The sequence below is a fragment of the Macaca thibetana genome, chromosome 19 (assembly GCF_024542745.1).
Source record: "Macaca thibetana thibetana isolate TM-01 chromosome 19, ASM2454274v1, whole genome shotgun sequence".
Classification (NCBI taxonomy): Eukaryota; Metazoa; Chordata; class Mammalia; order Primates; family Cercopithecidae; genus Macaca; species Macaca thibetana.
The window spans coordinates 7,928,584-7,949,904 of record NC_065596.1 but is presented as its reverse complement, the minus strand read 5'-3'; the positions used below and the strand labels follow the sequence as shown (position 1 = coordinate 7,949,904).

General features: G+C 49.0%; 2 protein-coding genes across 7 annotated transcripts in view; both read right to left on the bottom strand.

Annotated features, from left to right (window-relative positions):
- MED26 (mediator complex subunit 26) overlaps positions 1–1,237 on the bottom strand; it is a 54,242-nt gene extending 53,005 nt beyond the window's left edge. Inside the window, exon 1 of the mRNA XM_050769596.1 lies at positions 902–1,237. Within this exon, the coding sequence (XP_050625553.1) occupies positions 902–973 (72 nt within the window). The 5' untranslated portion in view covers positions 974–1,237. The remainder of the gene's footprint in view (positions 1–901) is intronic.
- An 18,116-nt stretch (positions 1,238–19,353) lies between these two features.
- The window catches only part of SMIM7 (small integral membrane protein 7), a 357,382-nt gene continuing 355,414 nt past the window's right edge, over positions 19,354–21,321 (bottom strand). For all 6 annotated transcript variants that reach the window (XM_050769888.1, XM_050769889.1, XM_050769890.1 and 3 more), the window contains one exon: positions 19,354–20,467. In XM_050769888.1, coding sequence (XP_050625845.1) covers positions 20,452–20,467 — 16 coding nt within the window. In that variant the 3' untranslated portion in view covers positions 19,354–20,451. The remainder of the gene's footprint in view (positions 20,468–21,321) is intronic.

Here is a 21,321-nt window from a genome sequence, read left to right as displayed (position 1 = left end):
GGGCGGTCCCTCCGCCAACAGTAGCCTCAGCAAAGGGGCACCCGAGGAAGCGACACCCTGGAGTTAACCCTGACAGTCTGGGTCAATAGCCACCAGGCTGAGACCCCCAGGTGAGGGAAAGAGCCTACTGAAACAGGGCTCTTGGGTAAACGGGAGAGAAAAGTCCTCTTTAATTCACTACCCAAAAAAATGGAGCTCTGGCTTGGTCAGAGACGCAATGGGTACTGAGGCCCAGAAAGGCAACAGGAAGGATCCCACCCTCCCCGAAATCATCTGTCGCTGGCAGCGACCCCAAGAGGGTTTTGGCGAAGGCGTGTCCAGTCACAGAAGGGAGACAGACTCTCCACGTACCCTGGGTACCCGGCCAGGGGCAAAACACACTGGGGGTTCTCTCCGAAGCCAGGAAGGTGCTGCCAGCCGGGAGGAGGGGGAAGGACTTCTCTCATAACCCAGAAGGCTAAGACATGGGAGACACAGGTTCCCCGAGTCATACCCCGGACACCAGTTGCTTCACAGCCCTTCTCCCTCCCCTCCCCCGCTCCGGGAGGGCTTCCCGGGGGTCTCAGGTCCCGGAGGGAGGGCGATGCAGGGCAGCTTCGTCCAGAGCAGTGAGGGTCATAGAGCTGGAGCAGAAAGGGGAGATAAACTCTACCCTTAGCCCCCGTCTGCTTCCTCCGCCCAGGCCGCACGGAAGCCTCGGCCTCACGTACCAAGCGCTGCCGGGCTGCCCGACCTGCCCCCGGCCCGGGCCCGAGGAGTGAGAGGCAGAGATGGCAGCGGCCCTCGAGGGGAGGTGGGCGCCAGACGGGTCCCCCGAAGCCCGGTGGGCGAGGGGAACAAGAGAGGGGGAGGGTCCCAGGCCCATGCGGCCTCCGTCCCAGCTCGCGCGGCGGGTACTTACGTTGCTCTGGGGGTCGATGGCCTGCAGCAGCCGGTCCCTGATCTGCTGCGGAGACGCCGGAGCCGCTGTCATTGCCTGGGCGAGGCGGGGGGTTGCGGCCGGGCCAGCGGGCGGGCGGGCTGAGGCGGGGGACGGGGGTCACTCACTCGCCGGCCTCCGGGAGCCGGAGCCGCATGTTCCCCGCGGCGCCGGAGGGTTAGGGGCGCGCGGGGTGGCGGAGAGGGGAGCCGGGGCCGGGTCTCGGTCCCGGGCCGCCGCCGCCACCGAAGGAGGAGGAGGAGGAGCCGCCGGAGCCGCCGCCGCTTGCTGCCGCCGCCTCGAGAACCAAACTCCAGTGAGCTGCCCCCGCGCGGAGTACTCTGGGTAGTCCGCGCCGCACGCAGCGTCGGCGCCACGCTGAGGAGGTTGGGAGATGGGACGGGCGGAGACGCCAGGCATGGGCGGGGCTGCCCGTGCGCCACGCCCCGCGCCTCCGCGCACGCGCGCGCAGGCGCACTCACCCGCCTGTGCCGCCCCGCCCCGCCGCCCGGCCTAGGCAGCCGTTGGGAGGAGGTTGGGCGGGGCAACGGTCGCTGCCTGGAGACCCCGCCCCCGCCCGGGTCGCGGGGCGGGGCTTTCTGACGGAAGCGCGCGCGCAAAGAGTCCTTGAACCCGGACGCTCGCGGCGGCTACCTCAGGGCAGGGAGGGCGGCGGGAAAATCCTTCCTCTAGGAGAGCCTTCCCGGCGCGTGACTGGGGGATGAGAGTCGCAGGCTGAGCAGCTGCCGAAGTTTTTGTGAGGGCGAGGGAAGCAGACGTCCACGTTGTGATTCTGCGTACGGAAGGGTCATCGGAGGAGTCCAGGGGTGTCGCCGCGGCCGCCCCCGCCCCTTAGAGAGTGTGGGAATGGGTGTGGTGACGGGCGGGGGTCTGCATCGCCACGCGCGACCCCGATCGCGAAAACGTGAGGCGGCAAAGAAGCCGCCCCCCGTAGCTGGGAACGCTGGAAAGCCGGAGGTTGCAAATCTGCGTCTACGCCGCGGCTTCTCCACCTCGGCGCCACTGGCATTTGGGCGATAATTCTCTGTCGTCGGGGCGGGTCCCGCGATCTGTCGAAAGTTGAGCGGCATTTCTGGCCTCAGAAGCGCCCCCTCCCCCAGTCTGCAGTCATTGCCGCCGTCCCTTGTTGGGGCACAGTCCCCCCGCCCCGCTACCGGCAGAAAACCCCGTGATTGAAAGACCCTTCTACCCGCCTCTGCCTGGAGGTGCTGTAAAACTGAGATGCTCATTCTCTTGACCAAACACGTCACAGGAGGAAACGGAGGCCCAAGGTCACCTAGACTTTGGGGTTAAGCCCAGAACCGCAGGTGTCAAGTTTAAGGGCGCCCCTCCTCCCTCCACCCTACTTATTGCCTTCTGTAATTGCTCCCCTCTCTCTGGGAACTCTGTTGCAAATGCTGTTGTGAGACGGGGTGGAAAGGCAAGCTCGGCGGCCTCGGGAGAAATCTTTTTTTTCCCCACTGTTACAGGAAGACCTAGATTTAAAACAGGAGGAAGACGGCTGATGAGAACCACATGTGTGCCTTGGCGCTGCCTGGCACCTGTTAGTCTTGTATTTGTTGTGCTTCTGGGAAATATTTTCATTTGCAAAAACGGCTGCTTCTGCACGTGGCTATAGTTGCGTGCTTCTGCACATGTGAAAAGTTTTACATCCCCTTGGAGGAGAAAAGAAACACGGGCAAAACACTTGTCATTTACTGCTCCCAACCTCACCCCTCCCAGAATGCGGAGCATTGTGTATATGGTGTACATGGTCCAAGTTGGAAACTGGCCCATTCGGAGATAATTCTTTATCTCATTTCTGATAAGCAAAATAAACAAAGCCTTCCTCAGGCATATTCTGGTCTTGCCTTTCAATTTCTAACTCGGATGTACAGTATCTTTTTTTTTTTTTTTTAAATAAAGGATTACATAGGAGACAATTTATTTTGCATGGGTCAAGTTATTTTAAGAAACATTTGGGCGGGAGTGGTGGCTCAAGCCTGTAATCCCTGCACTTCAGCAGGCTGACGCGGGTGGATCACTTGAGCTCAGGAGTTCGAGACTAGCCTGGCCAACATGGTGAAACCCCATCTCTACAAAAAATACAAAAATTAGCTGGGCGTGGTGGCGCGCACCTGTAATCTCGGCTACTAGAGGGGGCTGAGGCAGGAGAATTGCTTGAACCTGGGAGGCAGAGGTTGCAGTGAGCCAAGATTGCACCACTGCACTCCAGCCTGGGCAACAGACTCTGTCTCAAATGAACAAAAACAAACAAAATGTGGGGCCAGCCATGGTGGCTTATGCCTGGTAGCTCATGCCTGTAATCCCAGCACTTTGGGAGGCCGAGGTGGGCAGATCACTTGCAGTCAGGAGTTCAAGACCTGCGTGGCCAGAATGGTGAAACCCCTTCTCTACCAAAAAATCAAAAATTAGCTGGGCATGGTGGCACCTGTAATCCCAGCTACTTGGAAGGCTGAGGCAAAAGAATTGTTTGAACCCAGGAGGCAGAGGCTTCAGTGAGCTGAGATCATGCCGCTGTACTCCAACCTGGGTGACAGAGCAAGACTGTCTTGAAAAATAAACATTTGGAAAGTACTCAACTTACCTGTTTTTTAAAAACTAAGAAGCATTGACATGACTGAGTTCCTCAAGGGCACTGGCTCTTTTTGGTATCCCCAGTAGACAGAAAAATATTATTTGTGGAGTAAGTCAATGAATCAAATACACGATAGTGTTACACACACCCCCAGACACATGAATGCATTTCAGTTTCTACAGATCTGGTACACCATGGGTCTCAACAGCTATTTCCAGAATGAATGAAATACTTCATAAAATATAATACTATATACACCAGGATACACAAAACACACACGGATAGTTTTATTCCACATTTAATATATGTAAAAGGGTGCTTTTGTAAATGCAAAGATTGAATCAGATAACCACTGAACAGCAGTCTTGAAAACATTAGCAAGTTCTCTTAGGTCCAGGGTGGATACTGCAGTTCACTTAGCCAACCTTCTGCATTGAGACATCCTTGCCAGGAATCCTGTCAGTTATGCAAAGATGCGGCACAAGATAACTACTCTTGCTGTGATGGTTCGTCCTCAATGACAGGTCCCTTATAGTATTTAGGTACAACAAGGTCTTTTGTGCTTGGAATGCCCTTGAAAAAGCTGCCTCACCTGTTAGTGAGGGGAACCCCAAAGAGAAAGGGAGAGGAAGGGCTGGGTGCAGTGGCTCACACCTATAATCCCAGCACTTTGGGAGGCCGAGGTGAGCAGATCATTTGAGGTGAGGAGTTAACAGACCAGCCTGGCAAACATGGTGAAACCCCACCTCTACTAAGAATACAAAAATTAGCTGGGCGTGATGGTGGGCGCTTGTATTCCCAGCTACTTGGGAGGCAGAGGCAGAAGAATTGCTTGAACCCAGGAGGCGGAGGTTGCAGTGAGCCAAGAGCACACCACCTCACTCCAGCCTGGGTGACAGAGTGAGATTCCATCTCAAAAACAAAATAAAATAAAATAAATAGTAGAAAGGGAGAGGAAGTAGCTCAGAGTCCATGATTTGCTCTTGCCACGGGAAGAGGCAAAGAAGTTAGTGTCAGGAGGTCAAGTGCAGAGTATCTTCAGTCCAGCTGGATGGTAAGGGAGTAGGAGGATGTTTCTCCCTGGACTCACTGCTGTGGCCTAAGCAGGAACGGAATACTCAAGAGCACTGCAGAGGAAGCCTTGACCAGGCAGGTTCACACAGCTCTACAGGACCAGTCTTCCACAGCGACACCTTGTGATAGCCAGGAGCAACAGCAGGAATGCGCTCATCACAATGATAGAAGCAAGCCCCTGATAGGCCATTTAAAGCACAGGGTTACTAAACTTACCCTAATGAGGGATGTGAGGGCTCCAGGGATTAACAGAAAAAGCCAGTGTGACAAAAACCACCACCCCACTTCAACCCCTATGTTTGCTCTGGGTTTAACAGGCTGGCAGAATCTTTTTTTTTTTTTTGAGACAGAGTCTCACTCTGTTGCCAGGCTGGAGTGCAGTGGTATGATCTTGGTTCACTGCAGTCTCCGCCTTTTGGGTTCAAGCGTTTCTCCCTCCTCAGCCTCCCACGTAGTTGGGACTATAGGCACGTGCCACCACACCTAGCTAATTTTTACATTTTTAGTAGAGACGGGGTTTCACCATGTTCGCCAGGATGGTCTCAAACTCCTGATCTCGTGATCCGCCTGCCTTGGCCTCCCAAAGTGCTGGGATTACAGGCGTGAGCCACCGCGCCCAGCTGCTGGTGGAAATTTTTAAAACCCTTTCTCAAATATGAACTCATTCAACCGTATCAGTTATCTCAGAAGTACCTAGAGATGAGTTTCATAGTTCTGCTTGGCTTTGCACTAAGTCTTGTTTACTCTAAAAGTGAAACCAATTTAAATTGGCTTTGACTAACCTTGACATGTCAAAGGTAGCTAGAAGAACTCAATTTTTTAATCACATCTTCGGATGGGGATACACAAAGGATACCTGCTCCTGAGAATCCAGTTTTGAAGCCAAGCCCTGGAACTGGTTGGGGGGGATTCATGAACACAATAATTGCGCTGTACAAACACAACACAGCTGGGACGCCAAGGAAGGAAAAAAGTCATTAACTGCGAGCATTTCTTTTTTTTTTTTTTTTTGAGGCAGAGTCTCACTTTGTTGTCCAGGCTGGAGTGAAGTGGTGCCATCTGGGCTCACCTCTACTTCTTCGGTTCAAGTGATTATCGTGCCTCAGCCTCCTGAGTAGTTGGAATTACAGGTGTGCACCACCAAGCCCAGCTAATTTTTGTATTTTTAGTAGAGATGTGGTTTCGTCATGTGGGTCAGGCTGGTCTGGAACTCCTGACTTCAGGTGATCCACCCGCCTCAGCCTCCCGAAGTGCTGGGATTACAGGCACGAGCCAACATGCCTGGCCAACTGGGAGCACTTCAATAAGTTCATACCCTCTGACCCTGTGGGTGTGAGCATACTGAAATTCACAACTTCTAGAAATTTATCTGAAGGAGGCAATCAGATGTAGACAAATATGTATGTACAAGGAAGTTCACTGAAGCACTATTTGTAAGAGTGAAAGATTGGAAGCAATGTAAGCCTAGCAATAGGGGAGTACGTAAATAAATTGTGATCAATTCCCCACAATGGGAAGGTTATGAATTAGAAGGCTCCACAGGGAGCTTTGTGGGGGCTACAACAAATCTAAGCCACAATGTGAGTGGTGACCTCACTGGTGTATGTACATGTAGAAATTCACCAAGCTGGCCAGGTGCGGTGGCTCATGCTTGTAATCCCAGCACTTTGGGAGGCAGAAGCGGGTGGATCACCTGAGGTCAGGAGTTCGAGACCAGCCTGGCCAATATGATGAAACCCTGTCTCTACTAAAAATACAAAAATTAGCTAGGCAGGTGGCACACGCCTGTAATCCCAGCTGCTCGGGAGGCTGAGGCAAAAGAATCACTTGAACCCACGAGACAGAGGTTGCAGTGAGCTGAGATGGCACCATTACACTCCAGCCTGGACAACAGAGACTCTGCCTCAAAAAAAAAAAAAAAAAAAAAAAATTCACCAAGCTGTACACTGCTATAAACTTCCAAAGTAAATTGTGTGCACGTGTGCGTGCATGTGTGTGTGATGTTGTCACTAAGAAAACCTGTATTGGGTTGGGCACAGTGGCTCACGCCTGCAGTCCTAACTAGTGGGAGGCTGAGATGGTTGAACCCAGGAGTTTGAGGCTGCAGTGAGCTACAACTGCGCCACTACACTCTGGCCTGGGTGACAGAGCAAGATCCCGTCTCTTACAACAAAAAAAACCCCACTATTGATGGAGAAACGCTCCCAATAAATAATAAAATGCAGCATATAAACTATATACATTGTGATCTTAATTATACTTTTAGTAAAATATACATACTTATGCACAGAGTGCATAGAAAAACTACTGGAAAGGAACCAAAATATTGACAGCAGTTCTGATAGATAGAATGACAGATGATGTTTATTTTCTTTTTACACTTTTTTCCTAGATTAGTTCCGCATTTTCCGGCATTCACGTGTTGTTTCCCAGCCATCCTGTCAAGTGCTGGGATTGTTCTGATCTCTGGGAGCCTCCAGGGCTGATTCCAGTATGGCTAATCTAAAGTGAGCTTGTAATCTCCAAAATCCTGATGGTGGCTTTTCTATTAGACAGACTAATAGATTCAGATCTAAGTCCCAACAGTTTGTGTTTTCCTTTCTGTCCCAGTTTTATCATTATTCTTAGTACTAAACAGAGTGACAACGGGGAGTGACATTTGTTGAGGACCTACAATGTGTCAGGGTCCATGCTGGGGACTTCACATGAGGACTCCATGAAGCCCCCTTGGACACTCAGGTCCTCGTGTCATCCCCAATTCCCGCCTGCCGCTGACTCTGGGGTGAACCTGCAACTCACTGTGGCTAAGAGAATGCAGTGGAAACCACATTCTACCCAGTCTGGGCTAAAGCTTTAACGAGGCCTGGAAGTTACCACACAGCCCAGCAATTCTACTCCTAGGAATCTCCCCCAAGAAAACTGAAAACATGGCTGCATGCAGTGGCTCACGCCTGTAATCCCAGCGCTTTGAAAGGCTAAGATGGGCGCATCACTTGAGCTCAGGAGTTTGAGACCAGCGTAGCCAGTATGGCAAAACCCTGTCTGTACTAAAAATACAAAAAATTAGGGAGGTATGGTGGGGGGCACCTGTAGTCTCAGCTATTTGGGAGGCTGAGGTAGGAGAACCTCTTGAATCCGGGAGGTAGAGGTTGCAGTAAGCCGAGATCACGCCACTGCACTCCAGCCTGGGTAACAGAGTGAGACTATGTTTTAAAAAAAAAAAAAAAAAAAAAAAAAAAAAAAGGGCAAGAAAACTGAAAACATATACTCACAGAAAGAAATGTACAGGTAAATGTCCATAGCAGCATTGCTCATAATAGCCACAAAGTGCAGACAACCTGCCCCACGTGGGTTCCTAGCCAGCCTTCTTTCTCACCATTCTTGAGTGGGTCTTCTCATACCTGTCCCACTGGGCACCCAAGCATGCAACCAAGTGACATGGTCTTTGTGCCTCAAAGGAGTAACCCAGGCAAAGTCATGTGGCTGGATTTGGGCCTGGCTAAAGAGTCTGGCCCATGGCCGGGCATGGTGGTTCATGCCTGTAATCCTAGCACTTTGGGAGGCTGAGGCAGGTGGATCACTTGAGGCCAGGAGTTCGAGACCAGCCTGGCCAACATGGTGAAACCTCATCCCTACTAAAAAAAAAAAAAAAAAAAAAAAAATTAGGCACAGTGGTGCATGCCTATAATCCCAGCTACTCAGGAGGCTGAGGCAGGAGAATCACTCGAACCTGGGAGGCGGACGTTGCAGTGAGCTGACAAGACGGTATGGCACTCCAGCCTGGGTGACAGAGTGAGACCCCATCTCAAAAAGAAAAAAAAAAAAAAAGTCCAGCCCAGAGCTCAGGGTTCCCAGACTCTGAATCAAATCAAGCATAAGCCATTTCCCCAAAGAGCAGACAGGAGAGAAGGACCAAGGTGCTGATGTCCAAAGCCAAGTAGGAGGGTGGACCTGACAGAAACAACAACAACAAACTCACCCTAGCCAATGGAGCTTCCCAGAAACAAAGGTGCAGAGTTGTACCCCAACACAGAAGGCAACATCAAGAGAGTAGCTGGGTGCAGTGGCTCACGCCCGTAATCCTAGCACTGTAGGGAGGCTGAGGTGGGCGGATCACTTGAGGTCAGGAGTTTGAGACCAGCCTGGCCACCATGGTGAAATCCCATCTCTAGGAGAACAAAAAAATTAGCTGGGCGTAGTGGCAACCGCCTGTAATCCCAACTACTCGGGAGGCTGAGGCGGGAGAATTGCTTAAACCTAGGAGGCAGAGATTGCAATGGGCCGAGATTGTACCACTGCAATCCAGCAAGACCCTATCTCAAAAAAAAAAAAAAAAAAAAAAAAAAAATATATATATATATATATTTACAATTTGACCCTGTGTTAGCAGAGTACTTGCCCCTGCTCCCCTAAATGTCCCCATCCTAATCCCCAGAACCTGTAAATATATCATGGCAAGAGATAACTAAGGGTGCAGGTGAAATTAACATAACTCATCAACTGACTGCTGGATTCTCCCGGTGGCCCCAGTGGAGTCACAAGGGTCCTTAAATGGGGAAGAAAGAGGTAGAGGAGTCAGAATGAAGAGACAGGGTGTCATGAGAAAGACTCGACAGGCTATTGGTTGCCTGGAAGATGGAAGAAGAGGCTGTGAACCAAGGATGTGGGCAGCCTCTAGAAGCTGGAGAAGGCAAGGAAAGTTTCTTCCCAAGAGCCTCTAGAAGGAACCAGCTATGTGGACACACTGATGCTAGCCTACAGAGACCCATTCTGTACTTCTGACTTCCAGAATTGTAAAGAATAAATTGGTGGAATTTTGTTTTTGAGACAGAGTCTCGCTCTGTCACCCAGGCTGGAGTGCAGTGGTATGATCTCGGCTCACTGCAACCTCTGCCTCCCGGGTTCAAGTGATTCTCCTGCCTCAGCTTCCCATGTAGCTGGAATTACAGGCATGCGCCACCACGCCCAGCTAAGTTTTTGTTTTAGTAGAGACAGGGTCTCACCATGTTGGCCAGGCTATATTTGTTTTGTCTGACACCATGAAGTTTGTGGTTATTTTTTACAGTGGCAAGAGGAAACTAACACGGCTTTAAACAAAAAGCTGGCCAGGCACAGTGGCCCACGCCTGTAATCCTGGCACTTCGGGAGGCTGAGGTGGCAGGACTGCTTGAGCCCGGGAGTTCAAGACCGCCTTGGGCAACATAGTGAGACCCCATCTCCACAAAAACAAAAAAAATTAGCTGGGAGTGGTGGCACGTGCCTGTAGTCTCAGCTACTCTGGAGGCTGACGTGGGAGGATAGCTTGAGCTCAGGAGGTTTAGGCTGCAGTGAGCTAAGACAGTGCCACTGCACTCCAGCTTGGGCTACAGAGCAACACCCTGTCTCTAAAAATATAAAGAAAGAAAATTTAAAAGTAGAGAAAAAGTGGATCATTCGGTCTTTTAAGATGTGGCACTGCTCAATTAGAACGTTCCTCGATGCAATGCAATTACAGTCACTGAGGCACTGGATTTTCTAGTTTTCTTTAACTAAGACGGAGACTGAAACAGTCACACGTGGTTCCTGGCTACTGTGCTGCTGAGCACAGGCCCTTATGACTCAAAAGTGTGGCCTATGGACCAGCAGTATTAGCATCACCAGGGAGCTCCTCAGGAACATAGGTCCTTGACCAGGTGTGGTGGCTCACACCTATAAACCCCAGCACTTTGGGAGGCCAAGGCAAGAGGATCACTTGAGCCCAGAAGCTCAAGACCAGCAACACAGTGAAACCTCATCTCTACAAAAAAAATACATTAGCTGGCTGTGGTGTTACGCACCTGTTGTCCCAGGATGCTGAGGTGGGAGGACTGCTTGAGCCTGGGGGAGGTCGAGGCTACAGTGAGCCATGATCACCTCACCTGGGTGACAAAGTGAGACTGTGTCTCGAAAGAAGAGAAAAGAAAAGAGAAAAGAAAAGAAAAGAAGGAAGAAACGTAGGCCCTTAGCCTGCACCTCCCCAGCCTGTTAGGCAGAATCTGAATTCCACGAAGACACCCCCAGGGGATTTAGGGGAATGTTAAAATCTGAGACCCACCCATGGTTGAGGCCACCATTGACTTACACACAAATGCCTTCCTCTGTAGCACCAGGAGATAAAACCCATCACAGAACTTCTCAGGGTGCCTCCTACACCACACCAGCTTTGTGTGTTTGTTCTTTAATGCCTCAAGGCATACTATTAGCCAAGGAGAGTAACTAACAGCAGCTGTTGAATACTATGGGTCAGACTTTGACCATCTGTTATGGACTGAATTGTGTCACCTACCCACGCCTAAATTCATATGCTGAAGCTCTGACCTCCAAGGGGGACTGTATCTGGACACAGGGCCTTTTGGAGATAATTAAGGTTAAATGAGGTCATAAGGGTCAGGCGATAAGCCAACAGGACTAGTGTCCTTATAAGAAAAAGGAGGCTGGTTGCGGTGGCTCATGCCTGTAATCCTAGCACTTTGGGAGGCAGAGGCAGGTGGATCACTTGAGGTCAGGAGTTCCAGACCAACCTGGCCAACATGGTGAAACCCCACCTCTACTAAAAAGAAATACAAAAGTTAGCCAGGTGTGGTGGTGTGCACCTGTAACCCCAGCTACTCAGGAGGCTGAAGCAAGAAGAATCACTTAAACCAGGAAGGCAGAGGTTGCAGTGAGTTGAGATCGCGCCACTGCACTCCAGCCTGGGTGACAGAGCAAGATTCTGTCTCAAAAGAACTGTGAGGCCATTAAACCTCTTTTTTCTTTTTTTTTTTTTTTTTTCGAGATGGAGTTTCACTCTTGTTGCACAGGCTGGAGTGCAATGGCGTGATCTTGGCTCACTGCAACCTCCGCCTCCCAGGTTCAGGTGATTCTCCTGCCTCAGACTCCTGAGTAGCTGGATTTACAGGTGCCCGCCACCATGCCCAGCTAATTTTTGTATTTTTTTTTTAGTAGAGACAGGGTTTCACCACGTTGGCCAGGCTGGTCTTGAACTCCTGACCTCAGGTGATCTGCCTACCTGAGCCTCCCAAAGTGGTTGGGGTTACAGGCGTGAGCCACCGCACCTGGCTGTTAACCTCTTTTCTTATAAATTACCCATTTCTTTACAGCAATGCAAGATGGCCTAATACACAGCTCTAGCTGACTAATATACCATCTCACCAAAGCCTTGCAAACCCAGTTGAGAAAGCAACAATATTAATAAAAACAGAGACGATTACTGAGTGCCTGCCCAGCATCAGGCAGGTTATAGGCCCATGTCGAGGCTCTCTCCTTCACTGTACCCATGTCACAGATGAAGATGTAGAGGTGCAGAAGGGCCAAGACATACAGCCCAGGTCAGAGCCACACCTCCAACTTGCTTTCTGCTACAACCATCCTTTCACCTTTTTTCTCATGCACACAATGCACTCTAATTAGATGTAAAGCTTCATTTCCCCTAAAATTTCCACAATTCCCTCAGCACGGTCCACACTCTTTTGCCTAGGTTTACCACCAACTGCCAAGATAATAATGTAGACACCAATGAACAGGATCCACTAGTAAGATGCCATCTTTTTTTTTTTTTTTTTTGGGGCGGGGTCTTGCTCTGTTGCCCAGGCTGGAGTGCAGTGGCGCGATCTCGGCTCACTGCAAGCTCTGCTCGCCTTCTTGAGTTTGCGCCATTCTCCTGCCTCAGCCTCCCGAGTAGCTGGGATTACAGGTGCCCACCACCACGCCCGGCTAAGTTTTTGTATTTTTAGTAGAGACGGGGTTCCACCATGTTAGCCAGGATGGTCTCCATCTCCTGACCTCAGGAGATGTTCCGCCTGCCTCGGCCTCCCAAAGTGCTGGCATTACAGGCGTGAGCCACCACGCCCGGCCATAAGATGTCATTTTTTAAAAACCGTCTAGTCCAGAGATCGGTAAACTTTTCCAAAAAGGGTCGGAGAGTAAATAGGTTCAGCTTTGCAGGCTGAATGGTCTCTGCTGCAAGGACTCAATCCTGCCCTTGTAGTGCTAAAGGAGCCACAGATGATACACAAACTAATGAGCATGACAGCTGATACAGTTTGCCTGTATCCCCACCCAAATCTCATCTTGAGTTGTAGTTCCCATAATTCCCATGTGTGGTGGCAGAGACCTGGAGAGAGGTAACTGAATCATGGTGTGCTTCCCCCATGCTCTTCTAGTGATAGTAAGCTCTCACGAGATCTGATGTTTTTATAAGGGGCAACCACTTCACTCAGCTCTCATTCTTCTCCTTCCTGCCACTATGGGCAGAAGGACACGTGTTTCCTCATCTGCCATGATTGTAAGTTTCCTGGGGGTCTCCCCAACCGTGCATAACTGTGAGTCAATTAAACCTCTTTTGTTTATAAATTACCCAGTCTCGGCTAAGCTAGGCGCGGTGGCTCATGCCTGTAATCCCAGCACTTTGGGAGGCCGAGGCGAGCGGATCACGAGGTCAGGAGATTGAGACCATCCTGGCTAACACGGTGAAACCCCGTCTCTACTGAAAAAAAAAAAAAAAAAAATTAGCTGGGTGTGGTGGCAGGTGCCTGTAGTCCCAGCTACTTGGGAGGCTGAGGCAGGAGAATGGCGTGAACCCAGGAGGCGGAGCTTGCAGTGAGTCGAGATCACGCCACTCTACTCCAGCCTGGGCGACAGAGTGAGACTCTGTCTCAAAAAACAAAAACAAAAACAAAAAATTACCCAGTCTCAGGCAGTCTTTTTTTTTTTTTTTTTTTTTTTTTTTTGAGACAGAGTTTCACTCTTGTTGCCCAGGCTGGAGTGCAATGGTGTGATCTCGGCCCAATGCAACCTCCGCCTCCCGGGTTCAAGCGATTCTCCTGCCTCAGCCTCCTGAGTATCTGGGATTACAGGCGCCCGTAACCACGCCCAGCTAATTTTTGTGTTTTTTAGCAGCGGCATGATCTCCACTCACTGCAGCCTCTGCCTCCCAGGTTCAAGGAATTCTCCTGTCTCAGCCTTCCAAGTAGCTGGGATTACAGGTGTGTGCCACCACGCCTGGCTAATTTTTGTATTTTTAGTAGAGATGGAGTTTCGCCATGTTGGCCAGGCTGGCCTCGAACTTCTGAGATTACAGGCATGAGCCTCCCTGCCTCGCCCTTCTTATCCTTCTTTTTCTTTTTATAGCATGCCTTTTCCTTTTACACAAACAGCATCTGTCTTTCATCAACACAGGAAAACATCAGGAGGCTTGTCAAATATTTCATAAACGCAAATTTGGTAAAGAAGGAGATAATGAAATGGTTGAAATGAAAAGAAAATGCCTTGCTAATGACAGCTTTGCTGGCGTTTCAAATCCAACCACTTCAGAGGAGAGCGGATCTCATTATCCAATCGCACTGCTGCTGTTCTGAGGAGTCTCAGGGAGCCTCAGATGGGTCTTTCCTCTAACTGTCAAGAGAAAGAGGCCAGTCACAGCAGCTCACACCTGTAATCCCAGAACTTCGGGAGGCTGAGGTGGGCGGATCACCTGAGGTCAGGAGTTCGAGACCAGCCTGGCCAACATGGAGAAACCCCATCTCTACTAAAAATACCAACATTATCCAGGCGTGGTGGTGGGTGCCTGTAATCCCAGCTACTTGGGAGGCTGAGGCAAGAAAATCACTTGAACCCGGGAGGCGGAGGCTGCAGTGAGCTGAGATCGTGCCACTGCACTCCAGCCTGGGTGACAGTCTCAAAAAAAAAAAACAAAGAAAGACAAGAAAGACAAGAAAGACAGAAAGACAGAAAGAAAGAAAGAAAAAAAGAAAAAGACAGACAGACAGACAGAAAGAAAGAAAACTGGGTTTTCTTTCGATTGATTAACCACCACACTTGAAAATGGGAGGGAAGATTTCCAGCAAATTTAAAAGACGTGTTTGTGTATATCTTCGTTAAAATGCAGGCCACAAGGGTACAGATGATTCCCCAAGTGGCTTTGAGAAGGAAGGGACACCTTGGGATTCTCCATCACACCCTAGCTCAGCAGTTGGCAAATTTTTCTGGTAAGGTGCCAAGTAGGTGACATTTTCCATTCTGCAGGCCATATGGTTTCTGTGCCACTACTCCACTTCGCAGTTGTAGTATGGAGGTTGCTAAAGCAATTGTAGGTAATACACACACAAAGGGGTGTGGCCAGATTCCAATACAATTTTTTTTTTTTGAGATGGAGTTTCACTATTGTGGCCCAGGCTACAGTGCAATGGCACGATCTCAGCTCACCGCAACCTCCACTTCCCAGGTTCAAGCGATTCTCCTGCCTCAGCCTCCCTGGTAGTTGGGATTACAGGCATGTGCCACCACACTTGGCTAATTTTGCATTTTTAGTAGACTGGGTTTCTCCATGTTGGTCAGGCTGGTCTCGAGCTTCCAACCTCAGGTGATCCACCCAGCTTGGCCTCCCAGAGTGCTGCGACTGCAGGCGTAAGCCACTGCACCCAGTCCTAACACAACTTTTTTTTTTTTGGAGACAGTCTAGCTCTGTCGCCCAGGCTGGAGTGCAGCAGAAAAATCTCGGCTCACTGCAACCTCTACGTCCCAGGTTCAAACAATTCTCCTGCCTCAGCCTCCTGAGTAGCTTGGACTACAAGTGTGCACTACCACACCCGGCTAATTTTTGTATTTTTAGTAGAGAAAGGATTTTTACCACAGCAGTCAGGCTAATCTTGAACTCCTGACCTCAAGGGATCCACCTGGCTCAGCTTCCCAAAGTGCAGGGATTACAGTTGTGAGCCACTGTGCCCGGCCCCAATAAAACTTTATTTACAAAAACAAGCCGTGGGCCAGATGTGCCCTCTGGGCTGTAGTTTGCTGACTCCTGCCCTAGAGCAGATGTACATGAAGGGCAATGAGGAAACCCATGCAAAAATACGTTCTCCTTCAACGTGCGATGGTGGAGGAAGCAAAATGGGTTCCAACATGAACCAAGTGAACTCTCCCAGAGTAGGTGCTGTACACTGTGGCCTTCTCTGCACTCATCACCCACAGCTTATCACTTCGGCAGTGACTCCCAGCCTGTAGTCTTGTTTTCTAATACACAAAATCTGAACACAAACCAGGTGCCCATCAACTGGGGACTGGTTAAATTAATCACGGTATGTCTTTACAATGGCATATTTGCAGTTATTAAGAATCATATTGTGATTGAGCGTGGTGGCTCACACCTGTAATCCCAGCACTTTGGGAGGCTGAGGTGGGTGGATCACTTGAGGGCAGAGGTTCGAGACCCGCCTGGCCAACATGGTGAAACCCCATCTCCATTAAAAATACAAAAATTAGCTGGGCAGGCACCTGTAATCCCGGCTACTCAGGAGGCTGAGGCATGAGACTTGCTTGAACCTGGGAGGTGAAGGTTGCATTGAGCCCAGATCACTCCACTGCACTCCAGCCTGGGCGGGAATAAGACTGTCTCAAAAAAATAAATAAATAAAAATTTTAAAAAAGAATGATATTGTGGTTCATGCCTGTAATCCCAGAAATTTTGGAGGCCAAGGTGGGAGATGTGTTGAGTTCACAAGTTTGACAGCAGTTTAAGCAGCATAGGGAGACCCTGTCTTTACAAAAAAAAAAAAAAAAATAGCCTGTGGTATGTGCCTGTGGTCCCAGCTACTTGGGAGACTGAGGTGGGAAGATCGCAGCTGCAGTGAGCTCTCATCACGCCACTACACTCCAGCCTTGGCAACAGAGTGAGATCCTGTCTTTTTGTTTTGAGACGGAGTCTCCCTCTATCACCCAGGCTGGAGTGCAGTAGTGCAATCGTGGCTCACTGCAACCTCCATCTCCCAAGTTCAAGAGATTCTCCTGCCTTGCCCTCCTGAGTAGCAGGGATTACAGGAACGTGCCACCACACCCGGCTAATTTTTGTATTTTTAGTAGAAAAGGGGGTTCATCGAACTCCTGACCTCGTGATCCGCCCACCTCGGCCTCCCAAAGTGCTGGGATTATAGGCGTGAGCCACTGTACCCAGTCGAGTGAGACCCTGGCTTTAAAAAAAGAAAAAAAAAGCCCAGTTTTCTTCAATGAATATGCATTAGTAGTTAAAAAAAAATTTTTTTTTTTTGAGACAGGGGTCTCACTGCATCACTCAGGCTGAAGTGCACCATCTCGGCTCACTGCAACCTCTGCCTCCCGAGTTCAAGCGATTCCTCTACCTCAGTCTCCTAAGTAGCTGGGACTACAGGCACGTGCCACTATGCCCGGCTAATATTTGTATGTTTAGTGAAGAGAGGGTTTCACCATATTGGCCAGGCTGCTAATGAACTCCTGGCCTCAAGTGATCTGCCCACCTCAGCCTCCTAAAGTGCTGGGATTACATGCATAAGCCACCCTATCAGGCCTAAAAAATTTTTTCAAACAAAGTAAAACAAACAAAAGCCACTTAAAGCCACTCCAATGGTATTTAAGGATATTATGGACCCCTCCAGGGTTATCTGCCCCAAGGAAGCTAATGTCCTAATAGAAGCCAATGAAGATCACAACACTGGTGTCAGGGGCAGCCTTGATAACAGTGGACAAAATATAAACCAAGTCCAGCAAGAAGGTGGCTAAGGACTGATTTACTGACACTGCACCATAAGTAAAAACGAGACCTGTAACACCTCCCAGCAACACGGCAAGTGTAAAGAAAATAATGCTGAAATGAAAACAGCAGAACTCATCCTTCCTTATCCACTCTCAAAACATACATACAGGAATACGGAAAATGCTGCATGGGCATGGTGAAGAGAGGAAAAGGTGTACCAGGTTGGACATTGTTTGCATTTTTTTTTTTTTGAGATGGAGTTTCGCTCTTGTCGCCTAGGCTGGAGTGCAGTGGTGTGATCTCGGCTTACTGCAACCTCCGCCTCCCAGGTTCAAGTGATTCTCCTGCCTCAGCCTTTTGAGTAGCTGGGATTACAGGCCCGCGCCACCACGCCTGGCTAATTTTTGTATTTTTCAGTAGAGACAGGGTTTTGTCATGTTGGCCAGGTTGGTCTCGAACTCCTGACCTCAGGTGAAATGCCCACTTCGGCCTCCCAAAATGCTAGGATTACAGGGTGTGAGTCACCCACCGCACCCAGCCTGTTTGTAATGTATATATTTTTTTGAGACACAGGATCTTGCTCTGTCACCCAGGCTGGAGTGCAGTGGCATGATTTCAGCTCACTGCAACCTCCGCCTCCCAGGCTTTTAAGCAATTCTCTGCCTCAGCCTCCTGAGTAGCTGGGATTACAGGGGCATGCCAGCATACCCAGCTAATTTTTGCATTTTTAGTAGAGATGGGGTTTCACCATCTTGGCCAGGCTGGTCTCGAACTCCTGACCTCGTGATCCACCTGCCTCGGCCTCCCAAAGTGCTGGAAGCCGCCGCGCTGGCCTCTGTGTGCAATTTTTTTAAATGCTGTCATCAGCCTTTAATGGTGCGTGTGCAGACTGCACAAAGAAAAGTGGATGAGAAGACAGAAAACGCACACAGTGATGATACCCACAGCAACAGGTGCTCTCAGGCACTCAGCCGCATTCGAGTTCATCGAAACTTACAACAACCTTAGGCACACACAATTTGCAGGCCCATTTTAGAGATGTGGAAGCTGAGGCTTGGAGAGGGGAAAGCAATTAGCCAAGGTCCCACTCAGAATGAGCTGAGATGGGATTTGAACTCACACCTCACTGACCCAGAACATTAGTGCTTAAATGCTACGAGACACTAGGTACCCCAACTTCAAACTCTGATAACCTCTGGTGCCAGTGAAGGTTCTTGAAAAGCTTCCTTAAGAGACACAACCATGAGATTCCATTTTTAAAAGCTACAGCAGCCACCAACTAGCATCTGAAAAAGCCACGCTGCTATTATTAACAATGAGATGACAGTTCTCTGGAGAAAAAGAGGACTATTGAAACAAAACCTCAATGACAGGATTCTCTTCTGAGAGCACGATTCATCCCCATAATGGACAAATGCCTCGCCTCATTGAGACCTCCGCGCCAGTCTGAATAGGGCAGGAAGGTTTCTTCACACCATTCATCTGGCTTGCGAGGGACTCAGCCAAGATCTTGGCATGCCTGTTCTGAGAAGGACACCGACCTCAGCAAAGCCAGACCCAGCAGCTCCGACCTCTGCTACTTACAGACCATGGGGTGATGCTTGGCTGGGATACGGCAAGCAAATGAATTACAGAAGTGATCAAGGAGAATTCTACAACCTGAGAGGCAGCAAAAGTGGACTTGACCCTGGTCTAGCAACAGCCCACCATTGGCAATGACTCTTTCAATACTTTTAGGAGCAGCTCCAGTCAAAATTCCACCTGCTCAATTCTTTTTTTTTTTTTGAGACAGAATCTCACTGTGTCACCCAGGCTGAAGTGCAGTGGCTCAATCTCAGCGCCACTTCCCAGGTTCAAGCAATTCTCATGCCTCAGCCTCCCAAGTAGCTGGGATTATAGGCGCACGCCACCGTATCTGGCTAATTTTTCTATTTTTTTAAGTACAGATAGGTTTTCACCATGTTGGCCAGGCTAGTTTCGAACTCCTGACCTCAAGTGATCCGCCTGCCTTGGCCTCCCAAGTGCTGGGATTACAGGTATGGGCCACTGCGCCGAGCCCCATTTGCCCAATTATTGACCATCATTTATTGAGCTAAATCCAAAAAGGAAACTCTACCACTGACCCTTTTCTTTTTCACGGTCTCCAAAATGAATCCTAGGTTTTTCCCGCAGGGTAATTCAAAAGGAGTCAGGTTGGAAACTGACTTCTTGCTTTAAAAAAAAAAAAGTATAAACAAAAGGTCCTTTTTAGAAATGAGGTTTATTTTCAAGGCTACTCAGGCCTAAAAGCCTGCATATTTACTTTTTTTCCTTCTTCCAGGTTTACCTCCAAGTCAGGATTTCAAAAACCACCAACATTCGGGCTCATTCCTACTGGTATAAACAAACCAACAAACAAAAGCAGACAACAAAAAACTCAACGAGCAAATCACACAGCTGTGAGATTCAGCGCCAACCCCGGGCGTTTCATTTGGCAACGAAACCAGGATTCCCTTTCAAAGAAGCTTCTGGAAAACGCTCTATTTCCTAGATGCAGGCCCCTGGTTTTTCAACCTCAAAATCACCTACTCAAAAAGCAGACTCAGAAACCCAAGGTTTTAGAACACGGTCCCAATGTCACCACATCATAAAATCACTCTCATTCTTGCAACTGTACAATGAATGGCTCCCAAAGTCATTTTATTTAACAAAGGGGTCAAGGCAGAGAAAAACTTCCCTTAACATTCCCACAACTGCTCCACATGTCTTCTGTGGAAACACTGCACCAGGAACTAGCTCAATGCTCTTGCTAACAATTTAGTTTCTATACCGGAAGGCTGGTGTCCCTATTACAGGTGGCCCGTTCCTTAAAGCTTTAGGGTTAATCGCAGCTGTACTGAGTGGCCAAGCAGACCCTGTTGGGATGTGAAAAGAATTTGTTAACAGGACCCTGGCTGGGCCCAAAGGCTGTCAGACTCAGCAAGTAACACTGAAATGTCCAAAAACACAGCTGTGTTAAACTTACAAGCCAATCCTTCTGCTCAGATCTCTGGATAGAAATGACTTTTCTTTTATCTATGGGGAATGCAATTTCATCACAGTCCCTTATATAAACCCTCCTGAAACCCCTTCAGTAGACAGCATTCCAATTCAGAGACTAAAGTGAAACTATCTTTGAAAACAGGGACGTGGCTGGGAAGCCATGCCTATCTCGGCGAACACTTTTCCACGCACCACGAGCTTGGGCTTTCTGGGAAGGTTGTCGGTTCTCTGGTCAAAAACATTCTTGAAGTCATCAGGAATGGAGGAATGGAGACTCGGCATCCTGGGAAAGTGAGTTCCTGGTTTCATCGCTGGGATTCAAGAGCCGAACAGCCTGGAGAAGTCAGAGGGCAGAAATGTCTGTGAGGATTTTGAAACGACGTGATTGTTTTAAAAATATTGTCAGAGATTATTTTACATGACTATTAGTTAGATGATTTTACATGATTGCCTGATTTTTTCAACTAACCTGTGATCCACCTGTGAATATAATGAACAATATTGAACGACACAGTTAAAAGACGTATATACTCTTTTTTTTTTAGAGTCGTGCTCTGCCGCCCAGGCTGGAGTACAGTGGTGCGATCTCGGCTCACTGCAACCTCTGTATCCCAGGTTCAAGCGATTCTCCTGCCTCAACCTGCTGACTAGCTGCAATTACAGGCACCTGCCACCAAGCCAGGTTAATTTTTGTATTTTCAGTAGAAACGGGGTTTCACCATGTTGGCTGGGCTGGTTTTGAACTCCTGACCTCAAGTGATCCCCCTGCCTCAGCCCCACAAAGTGCTGGGATTACAGGCGTGAGCCACTGCACCCAGCCAACACCATCACCCTATAAGGGAAGGTGGTACACCTGTTAAACAAAAGATACATACAAGAACTTTCGGTATATTCTTTGCAACATTTCCACAAATCTAAACTCATTCCAAAATAAAAAGGTTATCTGAAAAAAATAAGAGAGCAGAAACAGCTGGATTTCCACATGCAAAAGAATAAAGATGGACCCCTGCTTAACGCCATATGAAAAAATTTACTCAAAACAGATCACAGACCTAACTACCTACCAGAATCCAAACTACAAAACTCTTCGAAGAAAACTTACACGTACATCTTGTAACCTTGGGTTAGGCAATGATTTCTTACTATAATACGCAAAGCACAAGTGACAAAAAGAAAAAAACATAAATT